The sequence below is a fragment of the Bufo gargarizans genome, chromosome 8 (assembly GCF_014858855.1).
Source record: "Bufo gargarizans isolate SCDJY-AF-19 chromosome 8, ASM1485885v1, whole genome shotgun sequence".
In the NCBI taxonomy this organism is placed as follows: domain Eukaryota; kingdom Metazoa; phylum Chordata; class Amphibia; order Anura; family Bufonidae; genus Bufo; species Bufo gargarizans.
Window position 1 is genome coordinate 10380616 of NC_058087.1, and position 25625 is coordinate 10406240.

At 45.4% G+C, this 25625-nt stretch overlaps 1 protein-coding gene across 3 annotated transcripts; it reads left to right on the forward strand.

Moving 5' to 3' along the window:
- CFAP210 (cilia and flagella associated protein 210) lies at positions 1-23808 on the forward strand. Of its 3 annotated transcripts, none has more exons than XM_044303293.1 (9): positions 1-95; positions 3104-3318; positions 7551-7724; positions 11556-11761; positions 14023-14179; positions 15880-16019; positions 16853-17045; positions 21064-21228; positions 23383-23808. In XM_044303293.1, exons 1-9 carry the CDS (start codon positions 86-88, stop codon positions 23743-23745), a joined length of 1623 nt encoding a protein of 540 aa, XP_044159228.1. In that variant the 5' UTR covers positions 1-85; the 3' UTR covers positions 23746-23808. The 3 variants fall into 3 exon arrangements, with proteins under 3 accessions (XP_044159228.1, XP_044159229.1, XP_044159227.1); XM_044303294.1 differs by lacking the exon at positions 1-95 and adding an exon at positions 118-253; XM_044303292.1 differs by lacking the exon at positions 1-95 and adding an exon at positions 262-434.
- The last annotated feature ends 1817 nt before the right edge of the window (positions 23809-25625 follow it).

Here is a 25625-nt window from a genome sequence, read left to right on the forward strand (position 1 = left end):
GCTGGGTCACGTGACAACTAGGCTCAAAGTCACGTGAACTTGAAGCAACCAGGGAGATGTCACGGCAGGGCCGTATCTACATCCCATGGACTGCGGTAATAAAGGATAGAAGTAATACAGTATACAAAATAATCCTAATGAGAGTATTTTAGGGAGAGGTGCATGGTCGCTCTGAAAGTAAGACTGAACGTCACGTGACGCCGTGACGTCAGAAGGTCCTTACGGCGCATGGAGTTTAGACAGGCGTAAGAAGGTGCGTAGACTTCATTGCACTTTCGGGCTTTAGTAACTGGGCAACGACATATCGCACTTCCGTGCTGGTTGCCGGGCAACGTGTGGACGCGGCCGGCTGTTTGGAGTGGAGGGGATGGCTGCTGTGTCCGGCCCGGTGGTGCAGTACGGCCGGAGGAAAGGTTCGAGCAGAATGCAGACAGGTAAACAGGAGAAGCGGCTGCTGCTGCTGACAGGGCGCCCGCCTATCACCGCGACTAAACTGCGCCATAATTCTGAGGTGGAGTACATGGCAGCTATGCCTTAGACCTGGGCTGCACCATTTAGGACGTACTGCTGGGGGCCACAATAAAACTTAAAGGGCTTGTCCAGTATTAGAAAAACATGGCTGCTTTCTACCAATTACAGCGCCACCTCCGTCCACTGGTTGTGTCTAGTATTGCAGCTCAGATCCATTAGAGGAGATAAACGTAGTACACGGCTCTTACTAATGTATTGTGATTGTCCATATTGCCTCCTTTGCTGGCTTCATTAATTTTTCCATTGTATTATACACTGCTCGTTTCCATGGTTATGACCACCCTGCAATCCAGAAGCGGTGGCCGTGCTTCCACACTATAGGAAAAAGCGCCGGCCTGTCTGGTGGGAACGCACATAGATCGGCGCTTTTTCCTATCATGTGCAAGCACGACCACCGCTGCTGGATTGCAGGGCGGTCGTAATCATAGAGACAAGCAGTGTATAATACGATGGAAAAATTAATGAAGCCAGTAAAGGAGGCAATATGGACAATCACAATACATTAGTAAGTGCCTGGTGTTAACTTTCTCTACATGATAAATGCTATTGCCTGAAGTGAGACACCTCCTTTAACCCCTTAGTGACCACCCATACGCCTTTTTACGGCGGTTACTGAGGGGCCTCCACTTTTTTCCTCTCCTGCCTTCAACATTTCTCTGGCGCAGCCTGCTGGAGAATACCAGTATAGCACTGACATTCACATACAATGCACTACAGTCCATTGTATGTTAGAAGCAATCAAAAGATCACCTGTTATAGTCCCCTTGTGGGACTACTAAATGGTTAAAAAAGTAAAATAAATAAATAAAATATTTTTTTTCAAAAATCCAGTTAGGCCTCATGCACAACAACCATTGCGATTTGCGGAACAGCACGGACAGCCTTTAAAATAACTGCCTATTCTTGTCCGCAAAACGCGGACAAGAATAGGACAGGTTATATATTTTTTGCAGACCACGGAACGGAGCAACGGATGCGGACAGCACACGGAGTGCTGTCCGCATCTTTTGCAGCCCCATTGAAGTGAATGGGCCTGCACCCGAGCCGCCAAAACTGCGGCTCGGATGCGGACCAAAACAACGGCCGTGTGCATGAGGCCTTACGCTTTCTTTTCCATTGAAAATAATGCTTTTCAGTGGAAAAGATTGCAAAAACAAAATCTCTGCATATTTTGTATTTCCGCGTCCATAACTACCCGCACTTCGCAATTATCATGTAATTTATCTAGAACGGTGAAGGCCTTAAAAAACTCTATGTATTTGGTATCGCTGTAATGGCACTGACCCAGAGAATAATGTTATTATGCTATTTATGCCGAAAAATGAACACCGCAAAATTTCCAACCTAAAAACTCAGTGGCAGTATTATTGCTGTTTTTTTTTTCTACCCCCTCTTCCAGAAAGAGTAAGGCTACATTCACACGTCAGTATTTTTCTATATCCCGAATTTTGGTCCGTTTTTTGCGGATCCGTTGTTCCTGAAAATGTTTCCGTATGTCATCCGTTTTTTGCGGATCCGCAAAAAACGGAAACATGTATAAATTTCAATAGGCAAATAAAGTTGTTTGGATTTCTTTGAAAAAAAGTTTCTGTTTGCAGGATTTAATTTCCAGGAACGGAATCCGCATAAAACGGATGACATACGTAATGACATTCGAATGTCTTCCGTTTTTTGCGGATCCATTGACTTTGTATTGTACCAGGATCCGATTTTTGCGGAAAAGAATAGGACATGTTTTATATTTTTTCGGACATGCGGAACGGAACAACGGAAACGGACAGCACACATTGTCCGATTTTTATTTTTTATTTTTTTTTTTTTCCAGGACCCATTGAAAATGAATGGGTCCAGATCTGTTCCGCAAAAAACGGAACAGATCAGGAAAGAAAAAACGGACGTGTGAATGGACCCTTAATAAAAGTTAAAATCAGTAAGTTATGTGTACCCCAGCATGACACCATTCTAAACTACAACTTGTCCCACAAAAAACAAGCCCTCATAAGGCTACATACGGAAAAAAAAAAAAAAGACGACTTGTTCAGTAAGGCCTAAAACAGGCTGGTCAGTAAGGGGTTAAAGCTGGTTTCAAAACAGCTATTTGTGGTTTGAGAACAACAGTCTATGTGACGGTCGCATTTCCCAGACCGAGCGCAACTCATCTGGCCTGAAATCACAGCATCAGTTCGGTTGGTCACGTGGACTGTTTTCCCCAGACCGCATGTGGCTGCCTGAAATCTAACCAGTCAGTTCAGGGGAGCCACGGTCGGCCCAGGAGATCCGGCAGACACGCGTACCGCGTTTCCCAGCCCGATCGTGGTTGCGTGCATGAGCCCTTTTAGGAAGAGGAAATCGGTGAGCTTCTGCTATTATGGACTGGATACAACTGTAGCAAACCCTCAGCTGTGATCAAGACTTTGGGTCTCAGGATGGTGCCGCGTAGTGGCAAATGGCCAAGTGGCACCTTGTGAGCACGTCCATAACTCCCGACCATGTCTAATAGATATGTCCTGGTAACAGATCCCCTCAGAAAGCTTCTTCTTTAATTTGTTTTTTGTTCTGATTAAAATTGCAGCAGAGAGGTTTGCAGGAAACATGGCGGGGGCCGCAGGCGCGACAGTAGATCTCCGGGAAGTCGCCGTTTTTCCCAGGGCAGAGTGGGAGCGTATCACAAACCAGGCCAATTCACTGGAGAAAGAAGCAAGGAAACTGTACGAGGAAAGGAATGAAAGAGAAGCCTTACATCTACGATCCAAGGAAATGGTGAAAAACTGGACCAACACCATATCGGTGAGTAGTTCTGCAAAACATGCGGGGGGGGGGGATTTATCAAACTGGTGTAAAGTAGAACCGGCTTAGTTGCCCCTAGCAACCAATCAGATTCCACCTTTAAGTTTTCACAGCTCCGTTGGAAAATGAGAGGTGGAATCTGATTGGTTGCTTTGGGCGACTAAACCGGTTCTACTTTACACCAGTTTGATAAATCTCCCCCAATGTGTCGGCATCTGAAGCCTGCCCATAAACATACGTTGACGAGAATTCATTAAAGGGGGATTCCGGTTGTAGCAAGTTATCCCCTACTTGACTATCTTTGGAAGTCCCATAGAGATGAATGGAGGGGCCGTGCATTTCTTTCAGGGGGCTTCACAGAGTACACAGTCCCTGTTCTCGTGATTAGTGGGAGTCCCAGTAGAAGGTGGATCTGTAGATAGGGGGTAACGTGCTACGACACTGGAATATCCCTTTAATGCTTCTATGCCAGTTCTCTTGCTAGAAGAGTCATACATTTTTGCACAAAAAGTTGCGTCTTTTACACCGAGCACGCCACTTTTCTCAGAAGTGGGGGGGGCCTGACAAATTTAGCAGCATGGCAGAAAGTCCACCCGAGATCTACTCCAGCTCCTAACTGGCTTAGGCCTCATGCACACGGGGCAGACTTGTATGTAAAAAATCTACATGAAATCTGCACCAAAAATTTTTGTGCGGTTCTTATAGCGAATTTTCTGTTTCCGATAACGCCACCATTGAAGTCTATGAGGAAAACCACTCTACAGAAGGTGGTGTGGATATCAAAATCCGCACGGCAGGTCAGTTTCCACACAAAGGAAAGAAAGCAAAGTGCTCATGAGATTTCAAATCTCTCTCACTTTTGCTGCAATTGTATTACGCTGGGTATTTTCCGCACGAAAATCGCATTCCAAAAAATGTGCGTAATCCACCACATATGGAGTTAACCATAGATTTCTGATTTCTCAAGATGTGCTAATTGCTAATATAATTAAGAGGCGTGCACAACTTAATAAATTAGGCGCATCTTACGCCATTTTTTTTTTTTGGTGTAAGAAATGACAGTCTTAATAAATTCCCTCCAGTGTTTATGGGGCTGGCACATTGGGGGTCATTTGCAAAGACTGGCGTCTGGTGAGGCACATCCTCAAGCAGTCTGTGCGCCTAAAGGGAAAACCTATTCCACTACCTCAGTGGAGTCGTTTTTCTTAACAACATTTACGCCTGTTCCCACCACACCCTGGGGGCGAGAAGGTTGTAAAAATGCTGTGTGCGACAAAATATTGTAACATGGGTGTAAAAAAAGTCGCAAAAAGGGGACTTACAATTATTTTTTTTGCTTTTAATGCCAAACTGGCGTTGATAAATGACCCCCATTTATTTCTGTGCTACACATGGCAGTCGACTGTTTTCAGTTCTTCCTAGAATGTACAGTCCATATGTATTCAGCCCATCCAAACATAAGTTTTAACCCCTTCCTGACCACCTAACCTAAATACACGTGGCGGACGGGTATTTTAAGTTTTAAACAGCAGAAACCGGGGGCGAGCGTCAATAACGTCAGTCACATAGCCAAATGTGACCATGGCACCTGGGAGCTATTTACCGGATCCCCCTGGCAAGGCTCAGGGGAACCAGATGGGGTGTGCGGCAGCCTCGGTCCTCCTGAATGATCTGAGGCTGCCACAGCTATGTTCTTGTTGAGACCGTGCCTGTGCCAGGGGTCCATAGGAACATAGTGAGATGCTCTTAGACTCTAATTCTAACGCATTGGAGTCTATGAAGGAAGCAGTGTAATGATCGCTTGTTCAAGTTCCTTAGCGGAACTATTAAAAAGTGTGAAAAAATATACCATAGGCATCGCCGCATGTGAAAACGCCTGTACTATTAAAATATAAAAAGTGATCAAAAAGTTCTGCATACTCTACGGTGTATATATGGTATCAATAAAAACTACAGATCGTCCCGCAAAAAATAAGCCCTCACACAGCTCTGTACACATAAAAATAAAAAAGTTATGGGAGTCTTAAAGGGATTCCTTCCTCACCCCAGCGCCGCCTCCTCAATCCACCCGTCCCTCTGCCAGATGCCAGATCCGGTGCCTGCGCACTAGGCTCAGCCTGATGCGCCGCGGACTCTTGGCAGCGGCTTCGTTGAGCGAATGCGCACTTCGCTCAACGAAGCCGCTGCCAGGAGTTCGCGGCGCATCAGGCTGAGCCTAGTGCGCAGGCGCCGGATCTGGCAGAGGGACGGGTGGATTGAGGAGGCGGCGCTGAGGTGAGGAAGGCGGCGCTGGGCACCAGACGGCGAGCGGGCGGGCGGGCACCCTGGATTAACGTAAAACCCCTTGGGCACCTTAGGTAGGTGAGTGACAGCTTATAGAAACCGTTTTTTTGGGCTAATAGAGCCACAAGCAGGTTTAATAAGGGCAGTTTAGGATTCATGTTATTAGCACCGACATGGCCATATGTTTAGCTTATAGGGATCAAATCTCATGGTGATGCAAAGAAAAAAAGGTTTTTTTCCAAAGTTTTAATTTTTTTCAGTATTAAAACACAAGAAAAACTATGCATATGTGGTATCGTAATCCTACGGACCTGGAGAATGGAAGTAACAGGTCAGTTTTACCACATAGGAAACTCTGTAAAAACAAAACCCTTAAAGGTGTGGCGGTATTATTATAATTTTTTTTATTCCACTTCCCAGTACATTGTATGCAACTGTAAGGGTCCAGTCACACGTCCGCATCCGTTCTGCGATTTTGTGGAACAGGTGCGGACCCATTCATTTTCAATTTGGCCGAAATGTGGACAAGAAAAGGCATTTTCTATGAGAGTGCCTGCGAAGTGCGGGCCGCAAAATGCGGAACGCACATTGCCGGACGTGTGAATGGACCCTAAATGGTGCCATTAGAAAGTACAATTTGTCCGCAAAAAAAAAAACAAGCCCTCATACGGCTATGTGAATGGAATAATAAAAAAGATATGGCTCTAGGAAGGCTGGGAGTAAAAAAACGGAAAATGGCCTGGTCCTAAAGGAGGGTCATTTTCCAGGACTGGAAAATTGCTAGCCTATCCTCAATATCAGATCAGTGGGGGTCTGACTCTAGACAACCCTGTCAATCAGCTGATTGAAGGAGCCGCAGCGCTGTAGTTATCAGTTTTGCATTTATTAGCAGCGGCCGTGCCTGATCTTACAGTTCGAAACGGCTTCTTGTGGATTCAACTGGGCTGCAACACTAGGCTCGCATTGCAGGCTGGAGCACCATGGCCCCTTCAGGCTATGTTCACAGGAATAAAATCCGCCACGGATTTCATTGAGGAAAATGTCTGACCATGTAATGTGTGTAGGGGAGTTACTACATCTCCCTGATGGCGGATGTTGCATCTCACCAGGCCTAATCTTTTATTCTCAAGAGAAATAAGCTAACGCCAAAGGGGTCTAGCCGCAGCTTACCGCCCTCTCCTTATTGATAACACAAGCTTAGCATTTTTTGCACATGTTTTTTTGGTAAAAAATCGCAAGCTTCAGGTGGGAATTATGAAATGTAGGACTGTTTTTCAATTTGGTGGCGTTTTACGTCAACGACTTGGAAACGCATGAGGTAAGGAAAAAAAGAAGCAGCTTCTATGGTCGTCTTCTTTTTTTTTTTTTTTGTGGTTCAAAAATGCCAGAGCAAATTAGTGACTGTCTGCAGCAAGAAAACTCGCGCAGGCGCAGAACCGCCTGCGCAATCATCAACCTCCTGAGGGCAACAGCCTCAAAAGTCTCACTGGGCATGCGCCGAGCCCAGTGATGTGACCTGAGCGCTGTTGCCCTCAGGACGTTGATGATCGCGCAGGCCGCAGGCGGTACTGCGCCTGCGCGAGTTTTCTGGCCGCAACCAGGAAGAAGGACGGGGCATTTCTATAAGGTAGTCTATGACGTGGGGAGGGGGCGGGACCGTTTGCCGGGCTGTGGGAGGTTATTTGAGGATCAGGAGGCGTTTCTGGGCACTGCAGGGGGCGTCACTGGGCACCGGAGAGTGAAAAAAAACTCTCCTCTGGGCACCTTGGACCCTAATTAGCATAACATAAAAATCGCTTTTATATCAAAACTACAAAACGAAAATAAGTAAAAAATAGACTGCTGGAAATAAGGTACTTTAGTCAACATAGCGATGGTGACAGCTTAAAATGGTAAAAGCAGGTGACAGATTCCCTTTAACATTTTACAGATATTCTTTTTTTCCACAGGGTTTAAGAAAGGAAAAATTACAGGCAAAAAAATTGCGGGAGGAAAGAGAAGAAGAGGAGAAAAAAAGGATTGATCTGGAGGAGGCCCAGTACCAGGCAGAAAAGAGGAGACAAGCGATAGAGGACGCCAGGATCAAGCAATACTTTCAGAATGACAAAGTGAAGACCTTCCATGTACGTCACCCAATTCTGCCAGGGACTCTTCACAATTCCAGCTGCTTTGGTTTGATTTTGTATATACATCTCGTATGCATCTCTGTGGTCACAGATTACATACACTGGTGGTCATTTACTAACATTGCTACGCCCGTTTTTGGCACTTACACCAGCGGTTTTAGACCAACCTCATCACTTGGGAGTGGCGAGGGCCGAGATGTTGGCCCTGACAAATTTACTAGTATTTACATCTGGAAATAGGCATAAAAGAGGAGTGAAAACTACTCCAGTCAGGGGTAGGAAGTGGTTTCACTCCAGGCACCTGGACTGTCGGAGGTGCGCCTGATTTATGAATAGGCCTGCGCCTCGCTATAAATTAAAGGGGTATTCCGGTAAGGCCTCATGCACACAAACGTATTTTGTTTCAGTGTCCGTTCCGTTTTTTGTGTGTATAGGATGCGGACCCATTAATTTCAATGGGTCCGCAAAAAATGTGGACAGCACAACATGTGCTATCCGCATCCGTATGATTTTTTTTTTTGTGGGGCCATTGAAAAAAAACATGTCCTATTCTTGTCTGTTCTGCGGACAAGGATAGGTATTGTTACAATGGATCCGCAAAAAAAAACAGATGCCATACAGACGTCATCTGTTGTGTTGTTTTTTTTTTGTGGATCGCAAAACGCATACAGTCATGTGCATGTAGCTTAAGTAAGAGTTATCCCCTATCCTCAGGATAGAGGATAACTATCAGATTGCTGGGGGTCCCAGCAGTAGGGGGCCTCGTACTAGAGATAGCCAGAAGAAGTGCATACACGTGCGAAACGGCTGTCGCTTACTTGCTGCTGTATCTGCAACCCTTGCACCCCCCTCCTGCCATAGAATAAAGTTACCTGCCTATCAACGGTAATCCTGATTCGGCTGGAGCGAGCGGTTGGTGGCTTGAAGTGAGAACTGATAACAGGCTGGAGGTGGACAGCAGGTTCATTGGATGTGAAGTGCGGACCTGCAGTTGATACTTTTTACGGCTGAATAAGAACTTGGCTCTCTGTGTTTATGGTTTTTCTAACCACTTTCATAAACTGCTAACGATATAGCGCGGTTCCCGTATATAACTTTATATTTTACATTAAGGAGATTGAACCTACCCTATCAAGGGCACCGCTGCTTGATCTAGTTTTTCACACCAAACATCACTTGTTTTATTACCATTGTAATAATGCCTGTCCTTGTCCACAAACTAGAAAAAAAGAGGACATACATTATTTTTTTTGCGGAGCAACGGGACGGACATACATATGCGGACAGCACATTGAAACGAATGGGTCCGCATCCTATCCGCAAAAAAAAAAAAAAAAGGATCGGACACGGAAACAAAATACGGTCGTGTGCATCCGTGGCCGTTGTGCCGTTTTCCGTTTTTTTTCGCGGACCCATTGACTTTCAATGGGTCCGTGGAAAAATCGGAAAATGCACCGTTTTGCAGCCGAGGCCGTGATCAGTGTATCCTGTCCGTCAAAAAAATATGACCTGTCCTATTTTTTTGACGGACAACGGTTCACGGACCCATTCAAGTCAATGGGTCCGTGAAAGAACACGGATGCACACAAGATTGGCATCCGTGTCCGTGATCCGTGGCCGTAGGTTGCTTTCATACAGACGGATCCGAAGATCCGTCTGCATAAAAGCTTTTTCAGAGGTGAGTTTTCACTTCGCGAAAACTCAGATCCGACAGTATATTCTAACACAAATATATTCTATACTGAAAAACTGTGTACATGACTGCCCCCTGCTGCCTGGCAGGTGCTGCCAGGCAGCAGGGGGCAGACCCCCCCCCCCCCCCCTGTTTTTAACTCATTTGTGGCCAGTGCGGCCGCCCCCCCCCCCCCTCCCTCCCCTGTAGTTAACTTCTTGGTAGCCAGCCCCCCCTCCCTCCCCTGTAGTTAACTAATTGGTGTCCAGTGGGCCCCCCCTCCGTCCGCTATAGATAACTCATTGGTGTCCAGTGGGCCCCCCCTCCGTCCGCTATAGATAACTCATTGGTGTCCAGTGGGCCCCCCCTCCGTCCGCTATAGATAACTCATTGGTGGCCAGTGGGCCCTCTCCCCTCCCACCCCCTCCTAATTAAAATCGCCCCCCTATCATTGGTGGCAGTGGTGAGTACCGATCGGAGTCCCAGTGTAATCGCTGGGGCTCCGATCGGTAACCATGGCAACCGGGACGCTACTGCAGTCCCGGTTGCCATGGTAGCTTAGCAATTTGTAGAAGCTTTATACTTACCTGAAGAGCAGCGATGTCTGTGACCGGCCGGGAGCTCCTCCTACTGGTAAGTGACAGGTCTGTGCTATAAGCAATGCGCCGCACAGACCTTTCACTTACCAGTAGGAGGAGCTCCCGGCCGGTCACAGACATCGCAGCTCTTCAGGTAAGTATGAAGCTTCTACAAATTGCTAAGCTACCATGGCAACCGGGACTGCAGTAGCGTCCCGGTTGCCATGGTTACCGATCGGAGCCCCAGCGATTACACTGGGACTCCGATCGGTACTCACCACTGCCACCAATGATAGGGGGGCGATTTTAATTAGGAGGGGAAGGGAGGGGAGAGGGCCCACTGGCCACCAACGAGTTATCTACAGCGGAGGGAGGGGGGGCCCACTGGACACCAATGAGTTATCTATAGCGGACGGAGGGGGGGCCCACTGGACACCAATGAGTTATCTATAGCGGACGGAGGGGGGGCCCACTGGACACCAACGAGTTAACTACAGGGGAGGGAGGGGGGGCCCACTGGACACCAACGAGTTTACTACAGGGGAGGGAGGGGGGGGGCGGCCGCACTGGCCACCAATGAGTTAACTACAGGGGAGGGAGGGGGGGCGGCCGCACTGGCCACCAATGAGTTAAAAACAGGGGGGGGGGGGGGTCTGCCCCCTGCTGCCTGGCAGCACCTGCCAGGCAGCAGGGGGCAGTCATGTACACAGTTTTTCAGTATATTCTAACCTGAAGCGTCCCTATCACCATGGGAACGCCTCTGTGTTAGAATATACTGTCGGATCTGATTTTCACGATGTAGCTCATATCCGACAGTATATTCTAACATAGAGGCGTTCCCATGGTGATGGGGACGCTTCAAGTTAAAATATACCATCGGATTGGAGAAAACTCCAATCCGATGGTATAAAAGAACTCCAGACTTTACATTGAAAGTCAATAGGGACGGATCCGTTTGAAATGGCACCATATTGTGTCAACTTCAAACGGATCCGTCCCCATTGACTTGCATTGTAATTCAGGACGGATCCGTTTGGCTCCGCACGGCCAGGCGGACGCCAAAACGACTTTTTTTTCATGTCCGTGGATCCTCCAAAAATCAAGGAAGACCCACGGACGAAAAAACGGTCACGGATCACGGACCCACGGACCCCGTTTTTGCGGGCCGTGAAAAAAAACTGTCGTGTGCATGAGGCCTTATGCGGTGAAAAAGATGGTGTATAGGAGTTTGTTTTTATGATTGCAGTTTAACACTTGTTATGTCTTTCCAGATCAGACATACTAAGTCCCCTTTACAACATGCTATGGATTTCCTTTGTCATTATAGGAACAGAAGAACAAAAATTATGTGCCCATTTTTAGCAAATCTCATTGACTCTACTGGGGTCCATTTGGTTTACGTTTAGGATTCCATGTGGAGAGAGAAAATAAAAAAGTCCTTCATGCAGGACTTTTCTCTCTGTTGATTTTGACAGAATCACCTATGGAGGCCTGAACACAGATGGGAACAATCTCTTTGAGTTCAGTGATCTGCTGTTCTAGGGGATTACAGTCAGTGTGTTACCTATGTTGTTACAGAGTGCATTGATGCTTACTGAAGTCATAAAAGAACGAGATGCCCAGATGGAACTCAGAACTAAACTGATGAGTTTGAACAATAAGCAAGACAAGGACACCTTGGCTAAGATGCAGCGGGAACTGGAAGAAAGTATTTCTAATGACCAGCAGAAGGCGCTGCAGAGATCAACCGAGAGGAAGAATAACGCAAATGATCTTCTGAAGCAGTATGTAAAGGTTTCCGACACTTATGACCTTTAATGTCTGGATCTATGGTTTGCACCCATGAATATTGTAGTTTTCGTATACAGTAAGGCTAAAGTACATTTGAAAATAGATTCTCTAAATCAGAAAACTCAAGTATTATAACCATTGCAATGGTTGGGTGCTTTTAATATGACCTTCCTCCGTTGGGCATACAAAGGTAGTCAGAGCGGGGAGATTTGTAATTGTTAACCACTTCAGCCACTTCCACATACCTGTAAGGCCTCTTTCACACGACAGTATGTCCATTTCAGTGTTTTGCGGTCCGTTTTTCACGGATCCGTTGTTCCGTTTTTTGCTTCCGTTGTGGTTCCGTTGTTCCGTTCCGTTTTTCCGTATGGCAAATACAGTATACAGTAATTTCATATAAAAAATTGGGCTGGGCATAACATTTTCAATAGATGGTTCCGCAAAAAACGGAACGGATACGGAAGACATACGGATGCATTTCCGTATGCATTCCGTTTTTTTGCGGACCCATAGACTTTAATGGAGCCACGGAACGTGATTTGCGGCCAAATATAGGACATGTTCTATCTTTAAACGGAACGGAAAAACGGAAATACGGAAACGGAATGCACACGGAGTACATTCCGTTTTTTTTGGCGGAACCATTGAAATGAATGGTTCCGTATACGGACCGCAAAAAACGGCCCGCAAAACGGAAAAAAAAAACGGTCGTGTGAAAGAGGCCTAAGTCAAAGTGGCTGAGGGATTGTATAGAGCGGGCTGCTGCTCCATATGTGGCAGGTGCTGGCTGTATAATACGAATCCGGTCATTTAACCCCTCAGATGATGCGTTAAACGGCAATCGCAGCATCTGTGAGGTTGGGCAGAGGGATGCGGCTCCCTCTGCCTTCTAATCAGAGGCCCCAAGGTGAAATTGTGGGGCACCGGTTACCATGACGGCCTAGGCACTGCTGAAGCTTCCCAGGCCTGCCACGGTAAGCTGCCTGCTAAGCTGTGCACCAGGTACAGCCCAGCAGGGAGCGTGTCAAAATCTCATTTGCCCTACGAGATCTCTATTAGGGTGAATAGGATAAGGGATCAAAAGATTCTAGGTTCTAGCCCCCTAAGGAGGCTAATAGTTATAAAGGGGGAAAAAAAACACAAAAATATTAAAAGTTTAAATCCACCCCCCTTTCCCAATTTAACATATTAAAATATATAAACAATAAAAAAATGTAAACATACCTGGTATCACCGCGTCCAAAAATTTCGGAACTATTAAAATCTAAAAATATTTTTCCTGCATAGTGTACGCCGTAATGGAAGAAATATAAAAACATGAAATTCGCCATTTTTGGTCACCTTATCCCCCCAAAAATTTAATAACAGTGATCAAAAAGTTGTATATACCCCAAAAATGGTACCAATAAAAACTACAGTAACTACTGCAAAAAAAACAAGCCGCAATATTTAAAAAAAAAAAAAGCTATGGCTGTCAGAAAATGGCAATGCAAAGAAAATTTCGATTTTTTTCAAAACTTTAAATAAGTTAAACAGTAAAACAAAAAAAAATACAAAATTTGGTATCGCTATAATTGTATTTAGTAAAACAAAATAAATATACAAATTTGATATCGCCGTAATTGTATTGAGCCACAGAATAAGGACGTCATGTCACTTTTAGCGCACAGTGAATGCCGTTATACCAAAACCTTGTCAGAATTTTTTTTTTTCTTTCAATTTAAACCCATACAGATTTTTTTTTTCCTGTTTTCCAATACAAGACATGGTAAATTAATTGGTGCCATAAAAAAAAAAAAAAATACAACTTATCCTGCAAAAAAAATAAGCCCTCATACGGCTATGTGAAAGTCATGACTAATGAAACGTGGAGAGGAAAAAATGAAAATGCAAAAACTAAAATGGGCCCGGTACTTAAAAGGGTTTTCCAAGATTTTTTTAAATAATGACCTATCCTCTGGATAAGTCATCAATATCCAATTGGTGGGGGGTCCGACACCTGGGACCCCCACCGATCAGCCATTTTGAGAAGCGCCAAGCACTGTACATAGTATAGCGGCTGTGCTTGGTATGTCAGCTCAGCCCCATTAACTTGAATAGGACTGAGCTGCCCCTAGGCCATGTGACAGATGAAAGTGTCGTCACTGGCCTAGGGAAAGCTGAGAGACGGGGTCTCCGGGTGTCAGACCTCCACCGTTCAGATATTGAGTTAAGTTACTTTCTCTGAACTTACTGTAATTACATTTGTCCCCAGGATAGAGGAGCACACCCATGCTGCTGACTTAGAGAAACGAGCCAACTACAGAGAAAGTGAAGACATCCAGAGACAGGCCAGGCTGTATGAGTGGGAAAGGAGTAAGTTAGCCAAACTGAAAACGGAGGAGAAAAAAGAAACGATGAAGACTCATCTGGTGAGTGAAGACAAATGTGTACCAGATAGAAAAGTCAGGATATCGTGCAAAACATAGATGGGAGTCATCTTCTACTATATATCTGTACAAAAACAGTAAAGCAGAGTGCACCGAGTCTTTTATATCTAGATGACATCATTGTACTGTATTGCAGCAGGTGACAGGTGCTCCAAACCTTCAGATTTGAAGGGAACCTGTCACCGGGATTTTGTGTATAGAGCTGAGGACATGGGTTGCTAGATGGCCGCTAGCACATCCGCAATACACAGTCCCCATAGCTCTGTGTGCTTTTATTGTGTCCAAAAAAAATGATTTGATACATATGCAAATTAACCTGAGAGGAGTCCTGTCCCTGACTCATCTCACGTACAGGACTCATATCAGGTTAATTTGCATATGTATCAAATCGGGTTTTTTACACAATAAAAGCACACAGAGCTATGGGGACTGGGTGTTGCGGATGTGCTAGCGGCCATCTAGCAACCCATGTCCTCAGCTCAATACACAAAATCCCGGTGACAGGTTCCCTTTAAAGCATGTGCTGTAGGCCGCAAGGCAAATGTGCGCACTAATGTGACTCATTTTAGTACTAAGTGCCCTTAATGCTATCATGTCATGCAGAGAGGCACCTTATTACCTTATTTCTATAAAGTACATTTTTTAAAGGGGTTGTCCCAGTATTTTTTTTATTTATTTATAATTTTTTTTAATTCTTATTATTATTTTGGAAAAGTAGTGTGGGTCTGAAAAAATAAGCAAACGTGCACTTACCTTCCCAGGTCCCTCCGATCCAGCACTGCTGCTCCGTCCTCGGCCCCAGGCTGTAGCTAGTGACTTGAGGGCAACAGTCATGTTAGGCCCCTTTCACATGAGCTTGACGGATTAGGTCCGGATCCGTTCAGTGAAACTCGCACTATTTTGCAAGCAAGTTCAGTCAGTTTTGTCTGCGACTGCGTTCAGTTGTTCAGTTTTTTCCGCGCGGGTGTAATGCGTTTTTTCACGTGCGTGATAAATAAACTAAAGGTTTACAAACAACATCTCTTAGCAACCATCAGTGAAAAACACATCGCACCTGCACTTGCTTGCGGATGCAATGCGTTTTTCACTGAAGCCCCATTCACTTCTATGGGGCCAGGGCTGCATGAAAAACGCAGAATATAGAACATGCTGTGTTTTTCACACACCGCAGAACTGATGCGTGAAAAAAAAAAATGAATGGGTCAGGATTCAGTGTGGGTGCTATGCGTTCACGTCACGCATTGCACCCGCGCAGAGAACTTGCTCGTGTGAAAGGGGCCTTACAGGGACTTGCCACAACCTAACCACAGACATTCATTAGATGCGATATCGCAGTGCCCTGAATGGGAGTCTAATAGATTCTTATTCTGGTGGCAGGCTAACCTTAATTCTTTACAGTGCTGTGCATAGAAGACCCAAGTTATTGGCTGGACCTTTAGGTGACAGTCTAGTACTCCTACTTCTCCAGTATAAGCATTTCATTTTCCTCAGAAAACATTTCATAGACTTATCAACTAGAGGTTTGATAAAAGTCCGGTCAGGTTGCAGACTGATAGCTGGAACTATCATAAATCCTCTGTGCCTATGCTAATCTTATCCCAGTAAAACCAAAGGAGAGGATCCTAACAGTCATTTTTGGTGAAATCATCAATTTTAGTTATGCTCGCTGTCAATATTCATAGGCACATGTTGCTGACAGAGACCTCCTACGAGCGCTTGAGAAGCAGATGGAAGAAGAGAATAATGACCTGATAAGACGCTATGTTCTTGCAAAGAAAAAAATGGCAAATCTGAAGAAGGAGAGAGAAGCGGAATTATACAGGTGAGGACATTTCTGAACCCAGATACTAAGCATTTTTATATTGTCAGCTGAGTTTTTGCCTTGTAAAAAGTGGACATTTGTGACTCTTGGAAGCAAGCAGCAGGGAGCAGTCTGTGGCACTGTAAGGGCTCATACACACAACCGTATGTATTTTGCGGTCTGCAAAACACGGATCCGCAAAGAAAGATAAATGGATGACATCCGTATTAACGGACGAGAATAAGACATGTTCTATTTGTTGTGGAACGGACATGCTGACATACAGAAATCAAAAGCACGCAGAGTCATTTCCCGTTTTTTATTTTTTTCTGCGGACCCGTTGAAGTGGATGGTTCCGCATACGGACCTGTAAAAAACGGAACGGAAATGGAAAAAAAAAAATTTGTGCATGAGCCCTAAATGTACGACTTTCAGCTTACCTACAGTAATAGTAATATAGTACAGGTAAGAATCTACAATGCATTTTCACAAATAGTGCCTTCTTGTAGTGTGTCTGAAAACATCGTATTTCAGAAGTTGTGAATATAACATGGATTTTTAAAGGAAGAGGAGGGTTCCAATCAGGAGTTATAGTGTGCATAACATTCTCTTATACAGGGTGGCCTGCAAAAAAGTCAAACTGCCTAATAGTAAATCTGTCTACATCAACCAATCGGAGCTCAGCTTTCATTTTTTAGAGCCCTGTAGGAACTGAAAGCTGAGCTCTGATTGGTTGCTATGGGCAACAGATTTACTATTAGGCAGTTTGAATTTGTCGATATTGTAGTCGGGCTACTTTTTTCGTGGGCCACCCTGTATTTAACGATAGAATTCTTCATCTTCATGTCAAATAGAAAAACAGTGGAGCGCAGGGATAAAATCACCGAGCTGCTGGCAGCACAAATGAAGCAAAAGCTCGACGACGAAGAAGAACGTCTAACCAGAGCTCTGGATGAAATGGAAGCAAAGCTGAAAAAAGAAAGCCAGGAAAAAGAGGAAAAGAGAAAAGCAGATTTGAATGCAATAGCAGAGCACAGAATCGCCATGGTGAGAATTCTGGTGTCCTTAAAGGGGTTATCCAAAACCTATAATGCCTCCCCATATGACCGGACCCCTTACACAGATTGTACTTGCCTCTCTCCCCATCGCGTGGATGAAAACATCCGGTGACGGGGGGGGGGGGGGGGGTGGAGAGGAGCAGCATCTGTTGCCAGATGTTTACATTTTGTGGCCCCATTGAAATGAATGGGTCTGCACCTGTTCCGCAAAATTGCGGAAAGGATGCAGACCCGTTCATACGGTCGTGTGAATGCACCCTTATTGTGTTGTAAGCAGGACTGAAATATCAGATTATGTGCTTGGATAATTATCTAATATATAAAGCTGAGTATGTATGTCCGCTAAAGGAATCCGCACCGTTGCATTTACAATCACGAAATTTGCCACACAGGTACATCAGGTGTCCAGGAAGGTTTTAGACCAGGTCTCGGCTCTCTAGGACGTACCATTCCTGAGATATTCCCAAAAAATTACCCAATAGAAGCTTGGTCACATGACCCTTATCAGCCAATAGAAGCTCGTAGGCCGTTAGCCTCAACATACACAGTTTTACTCCAGGTTTCCCTAACAACCCAGCCATTTATCTTCACTGCTGTAGGAGAGCTTTAAAGGAAGTCTGTCACCAGGATAATCGCTATTGAAGTAAAGCCATGGCCGAATAGCACTTAGTACCTTATTTCCAGATGTGCCTTTGTTCCAGCAATAGATTTTTAGTTTTTATCCTCTGAAAATCCAGTTTATTTGGTATGCAAATGAGCCAGTAAGGTGCCCAGAGGGGCGTCACTCTTGCAGGAAGTAGCCAAGACACGCCCGCTGCCACAATGTGTCCACCCTCAAAAGACTAACTTAAAACACCACCCACTAAGCCACACCCCTGATCAGGTTAGGCCACGCTTCTCCAACTCAGCCGACGGGGATTCAAAAAATGAAGGTAAAAATCTACTTCGGTCAGCTGCAGGGGTGGGAGGGTGACTTTCTCCCTGCAGCTCACGCTCAGACAGCACAGTGCTGCTGTCTGAGAGTGAGCTGTTCAAAAGGACATCCTTGTGTCCGTCCAGGCCATGTGCCAGACGGAGGACAGGGAGTCTGAAAGCCGGACTGTCCGGCCTAAAACTGGACCTCTGGCCACCCTATGGGCAGGCTACTGTGGAGGTCACAGTTAAGGGGATGGTCTGCTATGGAGGTCAGTGTTAAGGGGCAGATTTCTGTAAAAGCCACTGTTAAGGGGACGGGCCCCTGTGGAGGTCATTGTCAAGGGGGTGGTGTGCTGTGAAACTCACTGTTAAAGGGAAAGGCTTCTGTAAAGGTCAAAGTTAAGGGGGTGGGCTGCTGTGGAGGTCAAATTTTAAGGGACAGGGCACTGTGGGGGGGGGGGGGTTACAGTGTTAAGGGGTGCGGGGCTGTGGAAGTCACTGTTAAAGTGGATAGTGTTGATCTTTCAACGACACACACAAACATTAAATGAAATAGATTAAATATACCCGAGCAAAGGGTCCTTCAGCTAGAATTGTATATTTTTGAGTTCCATGCTTTATTTTTCACACACAAAGTACATCTTTTCCAACATATGTGCTCATGAATGTATCCGTTCTATGAAACCAATAAGCAAATGACTGTGCACCAGGGCTGCTAGTCTTTGGGCTTAGGCTTCGTTCACTTCACCGCGCTCTGTTTAGGATCAGGAGAATGGAAAAGACGGAGAAGGCACATAACAGAGCCGAATGAATAGACTATAATGGGCTCCGTTATGTTTCCGCTCTGAAGATGATTTTGGAGCGGAGACAAAAGTTGTGCATGCATAACTTTTGTCTCCCCTTCAAAATCATCTTCTGAGCGGAAACATAACGGACCCCATTGTAGTCTATGGGGTCATTAGGCTCTGTTTTGTGCCTTCTCCGTCCTTTCCGTTCTCCTAAAAAGAGCAGGAGAACTGAAAGGTTGAACGGTGATGTGAACGAAGCCTTATCCACATTCATTTTGTATTCTGCCATTGAAAATGAAATCAACAAAGACCGGTTTTCTTTTAGAACAGTTTCATGAATCCCTCATAAAATTAGTGTGTGTACAGGTGAGTGATTGATAGGATTCAGCATCTATACTCCGAGATGGAGGGGGATTTGTCAAGCCCTGCACTCCAGAATTATGGCTTTAAAAATGAGCAACATAGGACTTTTTAAGCTTATTTGCTAAAAAATGTTGGTGATTTTACACCACGTTTGAATTGGAGTGTGGTCAGCAATGTTACCAAGGCCTATCGTATACTTGATTTAAAGGGTCACTAACTTTTCACAAAACTTTCAATGTCAGAGACATATTAAAACTTTAAATCAGTGGAGATCCAAGTGCTGAGACCCCCACCAATCCCTAGAAGGAGGGGGGAGAAGCACACAAACAGTACGTTCTCTCTTCTCCTTGCACGAGACGAGTTTCGTAGAAGTCTATGGGCTCATCTTGATTATGTCCTCAGCAGTGAGGAGAGCCCTTTAAGAAATGAAAAAGTGCCAGAAATGTTACTCCAGTGGGGGGAAGGGAGTGGCATAAAACCTGGAGTAACATCTTCATTGCACAAGACGAGCAGATATACTAACATTGATCCCTTCACTACCAAAGACCACCAGGCAGTCTCCATTTAGCACCCAAATTAAATTTTTTGTAGCCAAATTGAAAATATATATAATAAAAAATAAATAAAAGAAGACTTGGAGAAGATGAGCCAGCACTACATAGAGAATACAGCACCACATACCTCTTACATCCAGTGACATCTCCTGTCATGTAGATTTTCTCTTTCCTCTTCTCCTCCATTTGACCCAGACCGCCATGACTAATCCCTTCAGCCGCATCTCGTCTCTACAGAGTTTGTTACAGACAACATCAACCCCCCCCCCCTCCTGGTGTCCCAACAGTGTCATCCTGCTGCCATTCCCAATACTGTGCCCGTGGTGCTCCCCAATGCCCTAGGTACTATACTGTTGAAAAAATAGTGACCCCACTAGAAATAATGTCCCTATAGTGTCTAAAGCAATTATAAATGCCACCTAGAGTGCCCCCAGTAATAATAAAACCTTAGATTATTTCCCCCCCCCCCCCCACACTGCCCTCACAGTAATTTCCCCCCACACTGCCTGCACAGTAGTAACTTCCCCCACGTAGTAATTTTCTCCCACACTGCCCCCATATAGTAATTTCCCCACACATAGTAATTACTCCCCCACAGTAGAAATATGCTCCACAGTAGTAATTTCCCCCATACTGTCCTCTAGTGCCCCCCGTATGGCTTGTAATGTCTCCCAGTGCCCCTCTTCCAGCAAGTAATGTGCCCTTATTACAGCCAGTAATGTCCCCCCAGTGCCCCCCTTATGGCCAGTAATGTTGGCAATAAAAAAAAAAAAAAAGCTAAAATCTTATACTCACCTGTGCCGTTTTTGCTGGCGCTCACTAGCTTCTGCTACAGCCCGGGATGGTGCGACGCAGACGCGCATACCTCACGGCTGTGCGTCCCGGCACAGGCGGGCGTGATGATGTCATCACGCCCGCTTGCGCTCGGATTTCACTACCAAATAGACCCCAGGCCTGTAGCGTAGGTGATCGGCGGCGGGGCAAGGAATTATTGGCTCCCATGCCCCGCCGCAATAGTCAGCTACAGCGCGGCAGCCCTGTCGCAAATGTCGACAAGGCTAAAAAGTCTTCTCGCATCTGCAAATTTTAAGGCGCATTGGCGACCATTTTGCTCGCCATCTGAAGCGCTGTCAGGGATACAGAAGCTCAGAGCGAACAGAGCCAGTGATACAGGGTGGAGGTGTGGGACTGCAGGGAAGGCTGTCGTTTTTTTTTTTACCAGGGACCATTAGATTTTATGTATACCTCTTCCTCTTGATATATTTTTCATTTCTTTCACTTGACCGAGAATGCACAACCTGGGAGAAAATAGTTATAATAATATCACTGTAAAAATTGAGTTTTTTTTCCCCTCTGTTTATATAACTGTATCTTGTGCATCTGTCAGAGGAAGAAGAAAGAGAAAAAAGAAAAGGAAGAAAAAATAAGAGGATTCCAGGCCCTTTATGAGATTAAAGAAGCTGATAACTTCTTTATCGCTCAGCAACGGGAGAAAATGAAGAGAGCAGAGGATGAATGTAAAAATGTGCAAACAACACAGATCCAGCAAATGGTAAGAGCATAACGCAACAAACTTCACTCCAGGAATACATTTTTGCAAATATCATAGTCTCTAGCCACCCATGGACATTAGATTTATGTCAGTGGATTCCATGATTTTGGTGGAATTTGCTGATAATCCGATGGGTTGGGTGGCAGCCAGATCTTTTAGGGAGCTACCACAGGTTCAGTGTTTTTTTTAAGCCAAAACCAGGAGTGGATTGAAAAAATGTGGCGAAGGTTTATCTGCCCTTAATACTTTCTGTCTGGTTAAGATCCACATCTGATTTTGGCAGAAGTGTAGCAGCAGCCTTAGGCCTCTTGCATACGAACGTGTGCGTCCCATGGCCGCGTTGCGGGCCGCAATGCTCGAACACCAACCGTGGGGCAACCGGATGCAATGCATTTCACTGATAGTTTCTAGGAGATGTTGAGTGTTATTCTGCAGTTTTTCTTCACGTGCAATTGCAAGACCATCAGTTTTTTCCTGAACAGATCTTGACACAATCTGTGTTAGGCCTCATGCACACGAAGATATTTTCTTTCAGTGTCCGTTCCATTTTTTTTGTGGACCGTATGCGGAACCATTCACTTCAATGGGTCTACAAAAAAAATGGAAGTTACTCCGTGTGCATTCAGTTTCCGTATGTCCGTTCCACAAAAAAAATAGAACATGTCCTATTATTGGATAGGACTGTTCTATTAGGGGCCAGCTGTTCCATTCTGCAAAATACGGAATGCACACGGATGTCATCCGTATTTTTTGCGGACCGCAAAATACATCTGGTCGTCTGCATGAGCCCTTATTCGTGTGAAAGAGACAGGTCATCAGCAGATGTGTTACCTCTATATCTGAACATGTGTATTAATTAATCAGGGCATATAGCTCCCATTTGCTTATTGGCATGCCATTTCTTTACAGAGGGCAAATGTTAGATTTTTTTTGTACTTTTAAACCGCTATAACATGAATTATTACAAAAACATATTTGATTCTGGCCATCCAGTGTGTTCTTACCTCTTTTTTTTCCTTGTATGATCAAGGTGCAGAGATTACAAAGATAACACTAATGGTAAAATTATCTGATTCTGTCCTGTAACTAGGGTTGTTGTGGGTATCGAAATATCGATACCCAATCGATACTTTTGTCCCGGTATCGGAATTTGCCTTTTATCGATACCAGGATGCGCAGCCCCGTATCAGAGAACATGGAGCGCGCTGCTGTCAGCTTGCGCCATGTTCCCTCAGCAGCACAGGGGAGGAGGAGTCACTCTCTCCCTCCCCCTGTGCCGCTGCTGAGGAGAGAGGAGTGGGCGCACTGCGCCACCAATTAAAACTAACATCTAATACAGATACAGGAGGCGGGTGCAGCAGCAGAATTACATACATAGCCAGCACCCGACCTGTGTGATAGGGAGCTGGGTGCTTCACCTGAGGGGTTAACTCCCGCAGATCACAGCGCCCTGTCATAGAGGTCGGGTGCCGGCCGTTATCATTGGTTGATGCAGTGCGCCCTCAACGTATTAAAATTATTGGTGGCAGTGGCCACAGGGTCCCCTCCCCTCCATTGGTGGTGCAGCTTCAAGTCAAGGTAACCGCGCCCCCTTCCCTGTGACTGACCGCGCTTATGCCCGACAGCCGGCTGTCAGTGACAGGAGAAGGGGCAGGGAAGGGGGCGCAGTTACCTTGACTTCAAGTCTGATTGGAAAATAGCACGGACGGAGGATAAAAGATAGTTTTTCATACTTCTGCCTCATCAGAATGCAGTAAGAAGATCATCATTTGAAGGTACTGCTGGCGGTTTGGGATGGCTTTTGCCGCTGACAGGTTTCCTTTTTAAAATGAACGCCGTAACAGAAAAAATTAAATAAACGGCGTGATTCCCCTTTTTTTGTTAGTCACCTTGTTCTCCTCCCCTCCCCCCCAAATAAATAGGATAGATCTTTTAGATGTGAGCACATATATGAACCCTCAGGCTGGTTTAAACGGCTGTACTATGACTACAAGGTAAGACCCCCGCAACTCTACTGAATGAGAACCTATAGGACGCTCTGGTGCTCTAAGCTGGTTCAGTAGAACAGCAGGTTAAATGTTAAGCCAAACTTTGTGACAATATTAGTTTCTTTGTTTCTCCATTCTGTGATAACTTTTTATTTTTTTCCTTTAGGCTGAGAAGAAGAAAATGACACAAGCAGAACTAGAAGCAGAGTTTGGTTTTGCCAAGCAGAATGAAGCACTGCTCAGTAAGGAAGAAGAGGTATTTCAGGAGTATGCAAAAAATGTGATTGATTCAGTCACCAAAACTGGCGGAAATCCACTGCCACTTCTAAAGGCAGCACAGAAGGGCACCGGAGGTGGACGTGGTCCGGTTTACTCTGACAGAGGAGGCATTCGACCTAGTTATCAGGTCCAAGACACCAGCGCAGTTCAGTTGCCAGCTTATCAGAACACCACCACCCAAGAAATAAAGGAAATGAATGATTGTGGTGATGTACAACAAGGGAAGAGAAGACTCGGTTTTACATTTTAATTACTTTGCTGTATAAGCCGTGTGAAGATTCTGTAACACAAAATAAAACAGATACCGAATTTATGATACTTGAATTTTTATAATTAAAGGGTTGTTCCACCATTAAGTATCAAAAAAGTATTTGCCTGGGAGGACAGAGGATGTCACAACCATAAACCAGCACCGAACAATAAGGATACAATGTGGAAACAGCTACCGTATCCACTGGCGGCACCCATACGCCACTAGATGCAGAGCACCGGCACCCGTGATATCGACTGTTGCCACGCCCCAGTGTGAAAGAAGCTAAGGCATCTAGAGCTGTGGCCTAGGTGAACTGCAGCAACACAAGATGCTTAGGTATTCCCCTGTAGCGAATAACTTTTAAAAGGGGGAATGCAACAGGAAACACGGTGATGGAGAAGGCTTTTTGAATTAAGGGGATGGTAGAATTTAAAGATTCCATCTTGAACCTTTTGTAGATCACAAATTTGTTTAGCCTCTTTAGATTTATGATCATGCGGAAGGCGCCCCCCCCGGTTTTTTCACCAAGAAAAGGCTGGAGTAGAACCCCCGCCCCCGTTGAAGCTCGGGAACTGGAATTACTACTCCTAGGTCCAGAAGATTCTGGACCTCCTTCCAGATCTGGCTGTACTGAAAAGGAGAAGGGTGGTGAGAAATCAGAAATACATTTGGAGGGGGGAAGATAGTTCTATTCTGTATCCAAACCTGACAAGATTTTGCACCCAGAGGCTCGGAGAAGTCCGCTGCCACTGAGCAAAATGTTGGGATAGTCTTCCCCCTATCCTGGCGTCACTGTTTCTCACCGCCCTTGTTTTGGGGGATTAAGCAGGTACCCTCTACCTCGCCCCCCTTTGGGGTAACTCCAACGTCCGGTTTTACCTTTACCACAAAAGGAACCTACTTTGGGTATATGACCACGAAAGGAGGGTTTCTTTTTAGGGGTCCTATCCTCAGGGAACCCCTTCTTTTTATCAGTAGCCTTCTCGAGGATCGTGTCCAGTACAGGGCCGAACACGTATTCACCCGAGAAGGCTATGGAACACAATTTCATCTTGGAAGAGATATCTCCCGACCAAGATTTCATCCAAAGTGCCCTCCGGGCCGCATTGGACAAGGCTGCATCCTTGGCTGAAAATCTAATCGTCTCTGCAGAGGCATCTGCAAGGAAACCTGTGGCAGATTTTAGCAAGGGAATGGAATCTAGTATTTGTTCCCTAGGCATTTTGCTGCTTAGATGACCCTCTAACTCATTCAGCCATAGGTACATAGACCTAGCGACTGAAGTAGCGGCTATGTTTGTCTTGACACTAAACCTAGCTGCCTCCCAGGACCTTTTTAATAAGCTGTCAGCCTTTCTTTCCATAGTGTCCTTTAGCTGACAGAACCTCACTTCCATTTGAGGACGCCTCTTATTGACCTTGGCCACCTGGACATCAATTCTAGGGACCTCGTCAAAAATTTTAGAGTCTGATGGGTTAAATGCAAGGCGGTTTCTGAATTCCTTGGATATACCCAGCTTCTTTTCTGGATGGGCCCATTCATCCATCACCATCTTCTTAATGTTATCGTTTATGGGGAATACCCTGGAGCGTTTGACCCTCAATCCCCCAAACATTTCTTCTTGAACCGTATGGGGTTGCTGAATGTCTTCTACCCCCATGGTATCCCTGACAGCTTTTAGAAGGTCACTCATTTCACTGGGAGTGAAGAAAAATTTTCTGGAATCCTCAACGATCTCGCCCTCAGATAGGTGGTCGTCGTTCTCTTTTTTAGAGGATGAGGCATCATCCTCTAAATCTTCAGAGTCAGAGGGGATGTCTGCCCCCCTGGGTCTTTTAAGTGGGCGGATCTTCCTGGTATCCTCACAGGAGGGAGGC